We start from the raw sequence: 13,774 nt of genomic DNA, 5'->3' as shown, positions 1-13,774 counted from the left end.
AAAACATATACTAATGAAAGGAAGATCTTAAAACTTTAGTGCTTCTGCCTCTAAGAGCAATCTAGAGACCCTGTGACAGTTCTGAGTCAAGTTCAGGCACTAATGGAAAGGAAAATTTACACCCAAAGTCAATCAGCCACATTTAAAATGACAATCTTCTGTAGACCATCAAAAGGAAGTTAAAAAACTGTCCATAAAGGTGTCAAATTAGTTAAAGGATCTGAATTTTCTCACTGCCAGAATATAAAATTTCACTGTAGCATTTTGGTTGTTCATGCTCAATTACTTTAACCAAAATGTTATTTGCAGTAGTTCAAACTATAAAGTGTTTATAGGCAGCATATGTGCTTTGTTGAAGTATCTATTTATACAACTGATGTAATCAAAAGAATCTTGCCTACCTCTTAAGGTAATCTTGTAATTGGCAACATTGCTACCTGACAAAATCTATTCATCTTCTCTCCAGTTTTAATAACTCAAGTGACACCTAAGAAATTATTCTTTGATCTTTCAATAAACTAAGCCTGTGCAGACAGAGGAGGGTGAAAGAGGTTAAACTGGCATTGATTATTTAAGACACATTCATCATTTATTTAACAATCTCCCTCATCACAAGAACTATTGTGTTTATAGGTCCTTGCTGAGATGCTCTGAATTTACTTTTAAATAATTCTTGCCATGTGCATTAGAAATCAGAGCACACTGTACTCTAACATTAGTTTCAAGTCTCCTGATAAATCTGTTGCAGGCTAGAAGTTGTTTATTGTACAAACCTTTGAACTTATTCACTGTAGTGGATTTTTGGAAATTTCTTTTAATAGTTTTCATTATAATTAATATCTTCTGGGGATTCTATTTCCTTTCTTAAGCAAATGTGTAGTAACAGCTGTCTTCCCAAGGAAATTATATTAATAGATACTTGTAGTCTCTTATATTCTGACATTTATATCACTGAAACATGATCCATAATGATCTGTAAAGAACAATTTGTGGCGAATATTGACAGTTTTAGAAAAAAAAATAAGAGACAAAAAAATCATCCATAATGTGCATGATTTCTACAAGATCTTTCATTATTTTTTCTGATAAATACTATTGCAAATTACAAATAAGTATAGCATATAGTTGGTATATATATCATATTTGTGAAAAACTAAAATGTCAAATTATATTTCCTGAGAAAATGTGAGCAAAATGTTATAAGTCAAAGGATAATGATTCTTATTGAATATAAGAATGTAAAAAATCATTTATAAATAGATACTGAAAAGTATAGAAAATATATTTCAGTCATGAAAAAAGTTACACTATTGATGAATAATATTCCAAATAGTCACACAATTTATCACATTTAAAATGCTTACTTATTTCTATTTTGTTTATTTAAAATATTTCCATCCCCAGTTTTTTCAATACAAATTGCCCTAAAATCTATTACAACACTTACATCTAGTTACTGGCATAGGGTTCTAGATGCATATTTTTGGTAATTAATTTGCTGATTCTGATGATCGTCTTAGAATATATCACCAGGAAGTATAAAGTATGAAATCTTTAGAACATATCATTCTATGTTAATGACTACCCAAATCATATCAGAAACTTGTACAAGGTGATCCTTTAAGGACTCACTACCAAAAAATTATTACTCTTTAATCAGTAAAATACATTAAGCTCTCACTGTCAGATATGAAAAGAAGCTACAAATGATGAAGAATTAACTATGATCATGGCTTTTTAAATTTTTATTTACATGTCTGGAGAACCAAATAGCATTGATATAAGAAATTTTGTGAAAACAAGAAAAGTATGGGTCATAGATATGCATTAAAATGCATAGGAAATCACTAGTAGCTATAACTTAGCTACCTCCCCTATTGAATTATTGTGGTAAACCCCATTTGAACTTAATAAAAAACATTTATTTTTAAAAATGTTAAACATTGTCATTTAAATAACATATAGCACTGGTATTCAAGAAGTACTGTAGTCAGAATATTGATATCTAGAATATTTAGGTATCTAGAATAAACATTAAATGAATGTAAGGGAATAACACAAAAGAAAAGCATAGCTTTTAATGTTTTTATAAATTAAAAAATAATGTACATAAATATCTGAAAACAATTTTTTCTGGAATTGAAAACTTTGGTTTATATCCTCATAGAGACAGCTTTATGTTAAATATGTTAATATACTTTGAAAGGCAACACAATGGTAACATCATATTTATGTTATAAACACAAGGACATGCAGATAGACATACATTTTATCATTATACCCCTTCATGAAACTTAAAATTCTCTCTATTAATACTTGTCAATAAAGTGGTAAAAGTAATATTAATACATTTTTCTAAAAAGAAGAGATTTCTCACAAATGTTAGATACAAGATAAAGAAGATAATTCCCTTATGTTTCCATCAAAAAGAAATTTAAAGTCATGAACTTAGGCAAAGTGAAAATTTCACTGCTTTATTTAAGATAGGTATTTGAATCAAACTTGTCCAAAATCATTTAGTGTTACTAGAAGCCATCTTGTATTAAAACACGTTTTATAATCCTATTTTGACAGTTCAACAAGTATTTCACACTGAGAACAAAATGCTAACTTTCAATTAAATTACTTTCTGCAACCTGCACCAAAGCCCAAGAGCTAAAATAGTATTGTAAATTTCTCCGCAAAGCTGTGTTTCCTTTTATGTGCCAGAATGTAAAAATGATATGCTTGGCCCTTAGTGATTGCAAACATAATAACTTTATCAAATTGGTAATATATTAGTACTCTCTTAAAAATAAATTGTCCTAGTATTCTAATATGTCTCTTCCACATGTCTGCAAATTCACTAATTCAAAAGACTGTATTAGAGTTGTTGGTTTAAAGAAATTAATAAGACACTGGTACACTAGTCGGTGCCTGTAATTATCTTTTTCAGTCCCAGAAGGTATTTGGGGATTATTTAAGAGCAAAAGATGAATGGTGCACCACTAAATCCTATTAAATCAATGCATGGGCACAGCAGCAGCAGAAGTAAATAAGCTGTGGAAGTCTGAATACCAATAAAAAAGATAAAAATGGTTTCATATAGCTACTTACATCATAGCCTAGAAGTTCAGTTTGTGTGGATTTATCTACTCTTGAAGCAAAAGCCTTCTGTAAATGCTGAACTTTGTCCTGCAAAAAAAAAAAAAAAAAAAAAAAGCAAAACCAAAAACACATTGTTGGTGAGTCATGTGCTTCTACACTAATATTCCCCACTTATTAAAATTTGGTTACTGTACAATTCATGATTCTTTGTGTGCATACTTCGTTCTGGCGGTGCTTTCCTCATCAGCTTAAACATTTAGAGCTTTAAATTTCAGATCATAACGACTCCATCTTTGGCATCTTTTCTTTTAGTAAAGGAACCACTGAGTCAGGATCATGGTTGAATGCTAGAGACATGATTTGCTTGAATGTGAGATCAAATGATTATACGGTTTTTTGTTAACTGTTGTGTTTTGTTTGGTTTGGTAAATTAAATTGATAGGATTTTACTGATCTCGCTTCAGAGCATTTACATTTAAAATCCAAAACATTTTCAATAAATAATACCATCCAGTGTATTCCATTTAGTATGTTTATATTTTTTTATCTTTATTTTTTTGCTTCTTAATTGTCTCCTTCTGGAATCCACACATTTAGAAATCTGTCCTTTAAGGGATCTGACATGACTCCAATCCTGTTATAACTAAGGGACAGAATGCATGAAGGATGTCTGGGATTTCATATCTCAAATGCAAATGTACTAATTCCGATTAACTAATGACTGGGCCTCTGGCTGGGGTCCTCTTATCACTAAATGTATCACTTAAAAGGAGATCTTGAGAATAATTATTGTAATGTGTTCATTGTGTGTCTGGCACAGCTGGGAGTGCTGTACTCACATGATCACATCTCATCTTGGGAGTTTTACTACTATTACCACCCATTCTGAAGGAGAACAATACAGTTTACAAAGTTTAAGTAACTTAAGTTTCCCAAGAAGTTCACGTGATTCCACTAGATTCTGTTTTTGCCTTAAGTTGCTTTAAAGGAGAATTTGTTTCCCTTACTTGGCCAATAAAATAGTTGTATAATATTTTAATGATAAAAACTGATTTAATTCATCATTTAACTTCTTCCAGGAAGCGACGGTGGTCATCACAAACCTCACTACCAACATACAAAACTTGTGTTTCCTCTCCTCCTCTCCTCCCCTCTGCCACCCCTCCCTTCCCCTCTCCGTTCACCCTCTCTTTGCTTTAAATTCTTCCTGAGATATGCAAGTTATCCAAGCTGTTTAACAAAGTACATACATAATTTAGGTAAACATAATTTGACATTGAAATATACAAAAGAAATATTTTATGGACTATTAATGTCCCAACCTTCTAACTTCCCTATTACAAAACTTCTGGTGCTGCTATTCAGACAAAAATGAAAATGGAGATTAGATAACTCAAGAAGATGTAATGTGAAAAGGGAAGATTTTAATTCTTTGAAAAGGATAAGTGAAAATGTGGTCACATTTTCCAAAATAAATTTAAAACAAGAAATAACAAGTTGTGTTTATTTAGACTTCTTTTGGAACTGGGAAGAGAGCAAAAAGATAGTAGCAGGTAAAGGAACAAGTAACATTTGCTATCAGTGAATGGTTGTTTAGAAAAATTTTTGAAATGGGTTGGAGTCATAAGTATTAGAAAAATAAGTTATACATCTGTAGGTATATAAATGTTTGTATATGAATCAGAAACTACACTCTAATGCATACAGTGGGGAAGAATAGACAGCAAATACTTCCATTATGCTTTCCCCACATTTTTTATTTTCAAGGGCTTCCACTCTAAAGATAGGAGTTGAAAAGGATTGGTAAACTCTGGTCCATTGGCCTGAGTTTTAAGACTAAGGAAATTTAAATCAAGATAAATGAAAAACTCGAAAAGCTTCATTAACCAAAAGCCTAATAAAAGCAAAACAAATAAACCCTAAATAAAGAATAGCTATCTTCAGAAGTTTTAAAAGAAAAAACCACAGACATTTCTAACGAAAAATTCACTGCTACTCCCTTTTGCAGGCATTTCCACAACAAAAACATCATATTTGAATTATTTATTATGTATACACTTGTATGCCATATTCAAATGTGGAGAGTAAATTAAACGTTTCCAATTGACTTATGTGCACAAAATTAAGAATTAAATAATTCAGTGTAAGTTTATTTAGTAGGAAGAAAATTTATGAAACTTTATGATAATTTCTATAACAGAGTTAGATTAAATAAAGACTGTATAGTTGTTGGGAGATAAGTCTTAATGAGTCTTTTGAATTTCTGAAAGACAGATGGAAATATACGGATCAACAAATTTAATATATAATAACAAGAGTATTATAGATAATAAAATAGAAAATATACAATAAAAATAACTATTACTAGATGATGGAACTGCAGATAATTTTTATTTCTTATGTAAGAAATGAATATATACTAATTGTGTATATATATATATTTATATATATAATAGAGGAATAGAAACAAAGCATCATTATATTTTCATTTCCACACTGATTTGACACAGTAAACATTTTGATTAAAATTGATTTATTTCAGTATAGAGAAATAGACATTTCATCTTTCTGATGCAAATGTATTTGCATACCTTAATTCATCTATAATTTTTATTAAATGCACATTATGGGTGTTGTTCAAGGTACAGGGGACATGAAGGGGAAAAAAAAATAGCTTCTTTTATTAAAAAAAAAAAAAAAAAAAACTTCCAGTGTGGAAAGATAGAGAAATCAAAGACAATTAGTACTCAATATATAAGGTAAAGGTACTATAGAGAAGCTGGAGATATGTGTATGTGTTGGAGAGAAACATAGGAGAGTTAAGTAACTAGAATGCAGAAGCTACTGACGTCCCAACTAAGATGAGAAACATGAATTATTATTAGCCACTTGGAGTGGAAGGGATAGGGGTCTTTCTCAGGCAATGACATTTGCAAATATTTCAAAGTCAGAGAGACCCTTACAAAGATATGTATAAACAGCTACTAGTTCAAACTTGCCTAAGGAGAGACAATGAAAGGGACAATAGTGTGAAATGAGACTAGAGTGGTAAATCAAGTCCATGCCAGAAAGGATAGAATTCTACATCAAAGGATTTTATAGTTACCTTAATTTTTGAAATATTATTTTACAGTGAAAGGCCATAAGAATATTTTAACTAAATTACAACAGAACTTATTTAAATACTTCTTTTCACCTTGTATAAAAGACAGAATTAGAAGGAAGCAACTTGGAGAAGAGAAACAATTGAAGTACATTAAACTTTATTTTTCTGGCCCATCAATAAATTTACACATACATGTGATTTAATGTGGCTTTCTTTCAGTATTTTCCTATGTAAGCAAACATTGCAATACCTTCTTCTAACCCCTCTCAGAGGGATAGAGGAGTATTAAAACAACTCAACTTTTGGTAGATACACTTTATAAATAATTCTATACCCCCAAACAAAATATCTAATTGCTTAAATTTTCCTTTCCAAGCAATGACAATATCAATAATTCTTAACAAAACATACCCTTTTTTCTTATTTCAGATTCATAAAACATGTGTGCTTAGAATTAACAAAAAGAAAAATAACTAGCATATTCTGTGGAAAAATGTAACCAAAATGGGATGAAAAAGAGGAATTTCATTATTTATATTTGCTGTTTTTACACTGCTGACTAATCTGACTTTTGAATATGTGGAAGATGTGAATTTTACATAATATTGCTATATGAATTAAAAATATATATAATGATTTTCTCTCCAAATTTCCAAATAATTTCATCTGACATTAAGAGCAATATAACATCTGTATAATAAAAGCCTGCTACCATAAATGAGTGCATATAAACCAAAGAAAACATGCATAGTTTACAAACTTACTAAGAGTAGTTACTTATATTCACATTTCCCTCTACGTCTGTAATCTTTACCACTACAACTATTACTAACAATAATAGATGCCATTAACAGAATATAGTTATATGCCAGGCACTGTACCAAGTAATTTATATGAATCCTCTCAAGAATGCACAATGTCTGTTTTTGTCCCTTTTCAAAAGAACAGGAAACTAGTACTTCGGAAGTTGAAATCAGTTGCTAAAGGTCACACAGGCTATTAAGTCAAACAGGCAAGTTGGAAAACTTTATCTGTCTCCAAACCTAGGTGTACTTTCTATAAAGATATCCTGACTCTGGAAAAGCTTACAAGTGGTACTGCTGCTCCCATTTCACATATGCAAGGACACATACGAAATGCATAGTTGCTATACAGCTAGTATGATAATAAAACTGCTCTTGATGTTCATCCTGCCTATATTCTCTTATGACTTCTACTAAGTAATTCTGCTTTACTGTGAAAACAATTTAAGTACACTTAAGATTTATCAGTTTATTTCCTGTAAGAGCTACAATCCCATAAAATATCCATTACTATAATCAGCAAAGCATTTTGGAGCATGAGTCAGGAATAAAATGATAAAGTTAATATAGAGTAAAAACACAAAATTGAAAGATGTAAAAAAGCATACTGAAATAAAAACTAAAAGTTGAAAGGCATGAAATCCTTTAACAACAGGATCAGTTCAAGCAGAGTAATCTAAAAGTACATTCTGCTTAAGCTGTTAGAATCATTTCTGGTGTGTGTGTGTGTGTGTGTGTTTTATGTGCTGGTCATTCAAAGAAACTGCCTCTACAATATATGTTGTCAATATAAAAAGGCTAGTTCCTAATTTCTTAAATTTAATTTTCATTAATCATACATACATATCTATTAAATGCCTGATCAAAGATATAATAGGTTCCACTGATATATGTACATTTTTGTACTTTCATGTGTGCACATGCAAGCACATGTCATTGAGGAAGGACTGAGGAGGAGGAAATGTGGTTTAAAACAAAAAGACAAAATAATCACAAAGCCAGTAAAACTGGCTTTTAAAATGAAGCCTCAAGCGACTAAGGAGCTTAAGGGAACTGGCAATTATTTACTTTTATTTTAGAATTTATTTGCATTATTAGATACCATATTGATTAACAAATTATAAATATTTTAAACTCTACCATTTTATTAATCTACATAATTTTTTACATTAAATATGAACATCTATCATTTCCTAGAGCTCTTAAAAAACTACAAATGTCAAATGAAGTGCAGTAAATAAGCTGAAAAGAAAATATTAAATAATCCTAAGAAATAACTTGTTTATTTTAAATTATTTTAATTACCTACAAAGAAGTTTGTGAGATTCAAGACGAAAAGCGGATAATTTTTTAATAGGCAGAACAGGCCTACTTGCAGTAGTTAGATTTATAATCTATGACAAGAGGAAACATACTCTTGAGGGTACAGACAAGATGGTGGAGTAGAAGGACTTGAGCTCACCCCCTCTCACCCAAACACCAAAATCACAACTAACTACTGAACAACCAACAACAAAAAAGACATGAATCTACCAAAACAGATATTCTACATCCAAAGACAAAGAAGAAGCCACAACCTGACAGTGGCAGAGGTGCTTTCGCGATATAATCAAATCCTATACCCCCTGGGTGGGCAACCCACAAACTGGAAAATAATTATATTGCAGAGGTTCTCCCACAGGAGTGAGAATTCTAAGCCCCATGTCAGGCTCTCCAGCCTGGGGGTCTGGCATTGGGAGGAGGAGCCCCCAGAGCATTTGGCTTTGAAGGCCAGTGAGGCTTGAGTGCAGGAGCTCCAGAGGGCTGGGGGAAACAGAAAATCCACTCTTGGAGGGTGCACACAAGGTTTCACGTGCACTGGGACCCAGGGCAAAGCAGTGACTCCATAGGAGCCTGGGCCAGGCCTACCTGCAGGTCTTGAAGGGTCTCCTGAGGAGGTGAAGGTCGCCTGCCACTCACCATGAGGGCAAGGACACTGGTGGCAGAGGCCCCAGTGAATATTCATTGGCATGAACTCTCCTGGAGGTCACCATTTTGGCACTGAGACCTGGCCTCACCCAACAGCCTGCAGGCTCCAGTGCTGGTATGCCTGAGGCCAAACAACCAACAGGGTGGGAACACAGCCCCACCCATCAGCAGACAGGCTGCCTAAATTTGTCCTGATCCCACAGCTGCCTCTAAACATACTCCTTGACATAGCTCTACTCACCAGAGGGATAAGACCCAGTTCCACCCACCACTGGGCAGGCAACAGTTCCTCCCACCAGGAAGCCTGCACAAGCCCGTGGACCAACCTCACCCACCAGGGGGCAGACAACAGAAGTGAGAGGAGCTACAATCCTGCAGCCTGAGGAATGGAGGCCACAAACAGAGAAAGTTAGACAAAACAAGATGACAGAAAAATAGGTTCCAGACGAAGGAAAAAGATAAAATCTCAGAAGAACAACTAAGTAAAGTAGGGATAGGCAATCTTCCTGAAAAAGAATTCAGAGTAATGATAGTAAAGATAATCCAAGATTTCAGAAAAAGACTGGAGGCACAGTCCAAGAAGATACATGAAATGTTTAACAAAGAGCTAGAAGATTTAAAGAACAAACAAACAGAGATGAACAATACAATAACTGAAATGAAGAACACAGTAGAAGGAATCAATAGTAGAAATGAGGCAGAAGAACAAATAAGTGAGCTGGAAGACAGATTGGTGGAAATCACTGCTTTATTCTGCAGAACAGAATAAAGAAAAAAGAATGAAAAGAAATGAGGCAGTCTATGAGATCTCTGGCACAATATTAAACTCACCAACATTCACATTATAGGGGTCCTAAAGGAGAAGAGCGAAAGGGCCTGAGAAAATATTTGAAGAGATTAATAGGAAAAAACTTCCCTATATGGGAAAGGAAACATACAATCAGGCCTAGGAAGCGCAGAGATTCCCATACAGGATGAACCCAAGGAGGAACATGCTGAGACACATATTAATCAAACTGAAAAAAATTAAAGACAAGGATAAAATACTAAAAGCAACAAGAGAAAAGTAAAAAATAGCATACAAGGGAATCCCCATAAGGTTATCAGCTGATTTTTCAGCAGAAACTTGGCAGGCCAGAAGGGAGTGGCACAATATATTTAAAGGGATGAAAGGAAAAACCTACAACCAAGAATACTCTACCCAGCAAGGCTCTAGAGTTCAGATTTGATAGAGAAATCAAAAAACTTTACAGACAAGCAAAAGCTAACAGAATCAGTACCACCAAACCAGCTTTACAACAATCACTAAAAGAAATTCTCTAGATGGAAAAAAAAAGGCCACAACTAGAAACAAGAAATTACAAATAGGAAAGCTCAACAGTAAAGGCAAACATACAATAAAGGTAGGAGATCATCCACAAAGAAATATGATATCAAAACCAGCAATTGTGAAGAGTAAAAATACAGTATATTGAAAATGCATTTGAAATTAAGAGACCAGAAACTTAAAATAATCTTGTGTATATATACAGACTGCTATATCAAAACCTCATGGGAACCACAAACCAAAAATCTACAATAGATAAACACACAAAAAAGAAAAAAGCAATCTGAACACAACACTAAAGATAGTCATCAAATCACAAGAGGACAAAAGAGGAAGGGAAGAAAAAATACCTACAAAAACAAAGCCAAAACAATTAATAAAATGGTAATAAGAACATACATATCAATAATTACCTTAAATATAAATGGATTAAATGCTCCAACCAAAAGACAGAGACTGGCTGAATGGATACAAAAGACGCATATATATGCTGTCTACAAGAGACCCACTTCAAACCTAGGGACACATACAGACTGAAAGTGAGGGGATGGAAAAGGGTATTCCATGGAAATGGAAATCAAGAGAAAGTGGGAATAGGATTACTCATATACGACAAAAAAAAAAAACTTTAAAGACAGTAAAAAGAGACAAGGAAGGACACTACATAATGATCAAGGGATCAATCCAAGAAGAAGATATAACAATTGTAAATATGTATGCACCCAACATAGGAGCACCTCAATATATAAGGCAATGCTAATAGCCATAAAAGGAGAAATTGACAGTAACACAATAATAGTAGGGGACTTTAACACCCTACTTACTTACACCAATGGACAGATTATCCAGATAGAAAATGAATAAAAAAATACAGGACTTAAAGACAGATTAGACCAGATGGACTTAACTGATATTTATAGAATTTTCCACCCGAAAGCAGCAGAATATTTGGTAAATTTAAGAAAACTGAAATCATATCAAGCATCTTTTCTGACCACAGTGCTATGAGATTAGAAATCAATTACAGGAAAAAAACTGTAAAAAACAAAAACATGTGGAGGTTAAATAGTATGTTACTAAACAACCAATGGATCACTGAAGAAATCCAGGAGGAAATCAAAACATACCTAGAGACAAATGAAAAAGCAAGCATAAAGATCCAAAACATATAGGATGCAGCAAAAGGAATTCTAAGAGGGAAGTTTATATCAATAGACTCTTACCTCAGGAAACAAGAAAAATCTCAAACAACCTAACCTTATACCTAAACCAACTAGAGAAAGAAGAACAAACAAAATCCAAAGTTAGTAGAAGGAAAGAAATTACAAAGACAAGAGCAGAAATAAATGAAATAGAGATGAAGAAAACAATAGAAAAAAATCAATGTAACTAAAAGCTGGTTCTTTGAAAGATAAATAAAATTGATAAACCTTAAGCCAGTCTCATCAAGAAAAAAAGGTTGAGGGCTCAAATCAATAAAATTAGAAATGAAAAAGGAGAAAATACAGACACCACAGAAATACAAAGGATCGTAAGAGATTACTACAAGCAATTCTATGCCAATAAAATACACAACCTAGAAAATGGACAAATTCTTAGAAAGGTACAACTTTCCAAGACTGAACCAGGAAGAAACAGAAAATATGAACAGACTAATTGCCAGTACTGAAATTGAATCAGTGATTTAAAAACTCCCAACAAACAAAAGTCCAGGACCAAATGGCTTCACAGGCAAATTCCATCAAACATTTAGAGAACAGTTAACACCTATCCTTCTCAAATTATTCCAAATAATTGCAAAGGAAGGAACACTCCCAAACTCATTCTATGAGGCCACCATCACTCTGATACCAAAACCAGATAAAGATACCACACACATGCACACACACACACGCACACACACACAATTTTACATGCCAGTATCACTGATAAACACAGATGCAAAAATCACCAACAAAATACTAGCAAACCAAATCCAACAATACATTAGAAGGATCATACACCATGATCAAGTGGGATTTATCCCAGGGATGCAAGGATTTTTCAATATCTGCAAACCAATCAATGTGATACATCAGATTAACAAACTGAAGAAAAAACATGATCATCTCAATAGATCCAGAAAAAGCTTTTGATAAAATTCAACACCGATTTATGATAAAAACTCTCCAGAAAGTGGGCATAGGGGGGATATAACTCAACATAATAAAAGCAATATATGACAAACCCACAGTTAATATCATCCTCATTGGTGAAACGCTGAAAGCATTCCCTCTGAGATCAGGAACAAGAGAAGGATGTCCACTCTCACCACTTTTATTCAACATAATTCTGGAAGTCCTAGCCACAGCAATCAGAGAAGAAAAAGAAATGAAAGGAATCCAAACTGGAAAAGAAGAAGTAAAGCTGTCATTGCAGATGACGTGATGCTATACATAGAAAATCCCAAATATGCCACCAGAAAACTACTAGAGCTCGTCAATGAATTTGGTAAAGTTGCAGGATACAAAATTAATACACAGAAATCTGTTTTATTTCTATACACTAACAACGAAAGATCAGAAATAGAAATTAAGGAAACAATCCCATTCACGATCGCATCAAAAAGAATAAAATACTTAGGAATAAACCTACCTAAGGAGGCAAAAGACCTGTACTCCAAAAACTATAAGGAACTGATGAAAGAAACTGAAGATGACATAAACAGATGGAAAGATAGAACATGTTCTTGGATTGGAAGAATCAATATTGTCAAAATGACTATACTATCCAAGGCAATCTACAGATTCAATGCAATCCCTATCAAATTACCAGTGACATTTTTCACATAACTGGAACAAAAAAATACTAAAATTTGCATGGAAACACCAAAGATCCTGAATAGCTAAAGGAATCGAAAGAAAGAAGAACAAAGCTGGGGTAATCAGGCTCCCTGACTTCAGACTATACTACAAAGCTACAGTAATCAAAACAGTATGGTACCAGCACAAAAACAGAAATATACATTCAATGGAACAGGACAGAAAGCCCATAAATAAATTCACGCACCTATGGTCAATTAATCTATGAAAAAGGAGGCAAGAATATACAATGGAGAAAAGTCTCTTCAATAAGTAGTGCTGGGAAACCTGGACAGCTACATGTAAAAGGATGAAATTAGAGCATTCCCTAACACCATACAGAAAAATAAACTCAAAATGGATTAAAGACTTAAATGTAAGATGAGATACTATAAAACTCCTAGAGGAAAACATAGGCAGAACATGCTTTGACATAAATTGCAGCAATATCTTTTTGGATTCACCTCCTAATGAAAATAAAAACAAAAATAAGCAAACGGGACCTAATTAAACTGAAAAGCTTTTGCACAGTAAAGGAAACCATAAGCAAAACATAAAGACAACCCACAGAAAGGGAGAAAATATTTGCAAATGATGCAACTGACAAGGATTAATCTCCAAAATTTACAAACAGTTCATGCAC

General features: G+C 33.2%; 1 protein-coding gene across 6 annotated transcripts in view; it reads right to left on the bottom strand.

The window, feature by feature from the left end:
• The window catches only part of CCSER1 (coiled-coil serine rich protein 1), a 1,296,175-nt gene that overhangs the window by 576,511 nt on the left and 705,890 nt on the right, over positions 1-13,774 (bottom strand). For 4 of the 6 annotated variants that reach the window (XR_009503213.1, XM_059922413.1, XM_059922415.1 and 1 more), the window contains one exon: positions 3,097-3,174. The exons of the other annotated variants lie outside the window; for them this stretch is intronic. Coding sequence is in view for 3 of the 4 variants with exons in the window: in XM_059922413.1 (XP_059778396.1) it covers positions 3,097-3,174 (78 nt within the window). In the remaining variant the exon portion in view is untranslated. The remainder of the gene's footprint in view (positions 1-3,096; positions 3,175-13,774) is intronic. 6 annotated transcript variants of the gene reach the window in all.

Source organism: Balaenoptera ricei, chromosome 5, assembly GCF_028023285.1.
Source record: "Balaenoptera ricei isolate mBalRic1 chromosome 5, mBalRic1.hap2, whole genome shotgun sequence".
Lineage (NCBI taxonomy): Eukaryota > Metazoa > Chordata > Mammalia > Artiodactyla > Balaenopteridae > Balaenoptera > Balaenoptera ricei.
The sequence above is the reverse complement of the archived record's forward strand: the minus strand, read 5'-3'. Positions and strand labels throughout refer to the sequence as shown.